Source organism: Sinocyclocheilus anshuiensis, unplaced genomic scaffold (genome assembly GCF_001515605.1).
Source record: "Sinocyclocheilus anshuiensis isolate Anshui unplaced genomic scaffold, SAMN03320099.WGS_v1.1 scaffold2026, whole genome shotgun sequence".
NCBI lineage: Eukaryota > Metazoa > Chordata > Actinopteri > Cypriniformes > Cyprinidae > Sinocyclocheilus > Sinocyclocheilus anshuiensis.
The window spans coordinates 18,139-21,646 of record NW_015547764.1 but is presented as its reverse complement, the minus strand read 5'-3'; the positions used below and the strand labels follow the sequence as shown (position 1 = coordinate 21,646).

The following is a 3,508-nucleotide window of genomic DNA, read 5'->3' as shown; positions in this document are numbered from 1 at the left end:
ATTTTATTTTATCCAAATTGAAACTAGTCAGAGTAATCTGAGATCGCTGATTGGATGAAGCTAGAGGTTAGTCCCGCCCCTAGAGATCGTTAGAGAGAAGATGTGAGAGAAATCAAACGAGTGCGTTTGCTTTACAGAGCTCAGATAATAAGAGATAAACATATAAATTGAGTGTGAAACTTTTGAAATTGGATTGTATTGAACACAAGATTTTAGTGTTGATACTTTTAAGTAGAAGAAAAGGAAGATTTGCGCAAAGAGAAGCGGAATCAACGTGTTTAATAGAATCGCTTCATTTTTTTTCCCTTTTCTTTGTATGGATTATTTTCTCCTTGGCCGGGGTTTTTTTTTTCCCTTCTCTCTTCCCTTTTCTTTCTGTGCATATGTGTGTGAGTGTTTCTTCTGCTGTCGATCCCGAGCTCCAGTGGTTGAGATTGTCCTTGAAGAATTGTCCTTGCCTGTTGCTGTGTGCACGTTGCTTGGACTGGCGAGCCATTCCCATCTGATCCGTACCTGGTGACATTATTTCAAGAGTGTGAAATATTGATTGGTAGGACAAACCATTTTTTTCCCTTAATCACTTCCGGTTTTTTTCTTCTTACTGGACTGAACAATTATTATTTTTTTCCCCTTCATTACGGACCCGCTGGATTGAGAAACTGATTTTTCATGGACTAAAGGCACTATTCAATTTTTTTCACGTGACCCCTCTTCATTATTTTTTTCTTTTCCTTGAGTTTGAACTGAGACATTGTCTTTATTTCTCATTTGATATTCCAATTGAACGAGACACATACTGTTGTTTATGTGGTGTTTGTGTTTTTTTCCCCCGTTTCATTTGAAGAGTTACTAAGAAAAAAATCTAAAAGTGGTACAAAAATACATAGTTTCTATGGTAAATACTTACCTTTGAGTGGTTATTCCCTTCTTGCTTTTGTTGTGTATTTTTTTCTCCAGAGAGTCGCGCTTAGTCTTCTGTGACTGGTCCAAAATTAATTTAAATTGTGTCTTAAATCTGACATTTTATAAGTGTGTGTTGCAGAATTAGAACCGGTGACATTGGTTACAAAAAAGTGGCGAGCCTGCAGCCAGGAGGAAAAAAACATAGATATACACATTTTTAAACCACAAGTAAAATATTTAAGTGCAAGAGGAAAAAGGGAAAGTTTTATTTTACCTGAGTGGAATAGCCGAAATGAATATCGTGAGACAAGAGAACGTGAACGTTTCAAATGCTGTCTTCATTAGCGGCCTTACATTAGCCGAAGCGGACCAGCATGTAGAAGCATATTTGCTTCGATACGGTTCTATAAAACGAAACTTACTGATAGATGACCCTACCTCAAAATTCCACCATAACGCCATAGTGGAATTTGCCCATAGTACTGCCATGCGCAATTTAGGGCCCTTACTTCCCTTGACATTTGTTTGCCCTACTGACCTGAGTGTTACTTTTCATATACACCCCTTAGACAGCATATGCCCCCAGGCTGACAGCAGTGAAGTTACCAAGGGGTACCTCGAGGAACTTCAAGCAATTGCCAGTGCAACCGGGAAGTCATTTCAAGATGTGCTTCAGGATGAATTGGCAAAGATTCACCAGGTTAGTGCCTCTGCTAAAGAACCGATCAAGCCACAGGGAGTGAGTTATAGCAATCTTGGTGATAGTCTCCTGATTCCGGGGACAGTAATCCCCCTCTGTTGAGTGATGAGAACCCAGAGTTAAAAAGCCCGGTTAAGGAGGACACAGCTAGTGCTACACCCTTGTGGTCGCAAGCCAGTGGGGCCATACCTGTTACTATGGTGTCTCCAGCCACTTCAGCAAGCATCCTAGACACACCCACGGTGCAACGAGTAGTGGTAGAGCACATTGTGAAGGCAAATGAAGCTGCGTCATCGCAACAAGCCTTAATTCGCATTCGTCCCTTTTCTGGTAAAATCCCTCGCCCTGGAAATGAGCCAGATTTCGATACTTGGCGTGCGAGTGTCGACCTTCTTATGACAGATCCTTCTATTTCTGATCTGCATCGAACAAGAAAAATTCTTGACAGTCTGCTTCCCCCAGCTGCAGATATCGTCAAACATGTCTCTCCCAAAAGCCTACCTACTGAGTATCTGGAGCTGCTGGAGTTCGTATATGGCTCTGTTGAAGATGGAGACGAGTTGCTAGCCAAGTTTATGAGCACTCTTCAAAACCATGGCGAGAAGCCTTCAACTTATTTGCATAGATTGCAAGTTCTCTTGAGCACAACAATTCGGCGAGGTGGCATATCTGAAAGTGAAAGAGACTGTTGTCTTCTGAAGCAGTTTTGTCACGGCTGTTGGGACAACGGCCTCATCGCTGACCTTCAGCTGGAAAAGAGGAAATCCAACCCACATTCATTCGCAGAATTAGTAGTGCTCATTCGCACAGAGGAAGACAAAAATGCCTCCAAAGAAGAACGAATGAGGAAGCGCTTAGGGTTAAACAAGCACTGCCCTGCTCCTTCAAAATTCAGAATGTCAACCCACCAGATATCTGCACACTCATGCGATGCACTTGATGTTGACCACACTGAAGCAACTCTCTTAAAGCAAGTCTGTGATCTCCAAGCTCAAGTTAATTCCCTGCAAAAGCATTCTGGCCAGAAGGACAAAGCCATTAATGTGAAATCAGATGAAGTGAGTGCACTGAAGATGGCTGTCACTGAATTACAGGCCCAGGTCACAGCTATGAAAACTGCAGCTACTTCAAAAAAGAAGAATGATGTGGAAGTAACTGAAATCATTGAATTGAAGAGGCAGATTGCTGACTTGAGAGTCCAAATTTCTGCTCCTGAGATGCACAGAAACCGTCCTGAGAAGTTTCCTCAGTCCACAGACTCTCCCAATTACAAGCGACCTGAATCAGGTACAACAGAGTGGTCCAGAAATGGTCAAATGCCTGACAGCAGACCCCATCCGGGGTATTGTTTCAGATGTGGAGAAGATGGTCATCTTGCCAGCAGTTGTGGTAATGCTCCTGATCCCACTAAAGTTGCAGAAAAACGACACAAGCTAAGAGAGTGACAAGCCCAGTGGGATTCGCAACACACAGCAGCTATGAAATCTTTAAACTGAGAATGGTCTCTGTAGAGGGGCATACAGAGACCGGACAAGGAAAGAACTGCCCAAAGAAGCCTAGACACTCGTTCAACCAACATGCTTGTAGCAAGTCACCTTCATGTAACTTACCAAGAGGGTTAGTAGGAATAAAGTGTACTGCCCAAATTGCTGTTGGTGGAAAATAAGTTTCCTGTCTTTTGGACACGGGATCCCAAGTCACCACAATTCCCTGGTCATTCTATGAACACCATTTGTCAGATTGTCCTCTGAAGTCACTGAATAACTTGCTGAAAGTGGAAGGGGCGAATGGACAAGCAGTTCCTTACCTCGGATATGTGGAACTGATCTTAAGGTTTCCCAGAGAGTTTCTTGGAATAGAAGCAGAGGTACCTACCCTAGCTTTAGTTGTTCCAGATTTGATGAA

General features: G+C 42.7%; 1 protein-coding gene across 1 annotated transcript; it reads left to right on the top strand.

The window, feature by feature from the left end:
• Positions 1-1,998: 1,998 nt before the first annotated feature.
• Positions 1,999-3,048, top strand: LOC107704525 (zinc finger CCHC domain-containing protein 12-like). The gene has a single exon (XM_016507464.1). The coding sequence runs from the start codon at positions 1,999-2,001 to the stop codon at positions 3,046-3,048; it is 1,050 nt and encodes a 349-aa protein (XP_016362950.1).
• The last annotated feature ends 460 nt before the right edge of the window (positions 3,049-3,508 follow it).

Excerpts from the sequence above, each read along its gene's own strand:
- LOC107704525 (XM_016507464.1), top strand. The coding sequence starts at position 1,999 with ATGACAGATCCTTCTATTTCTGATCTGCATCGAACAAGAAAAATTCTT.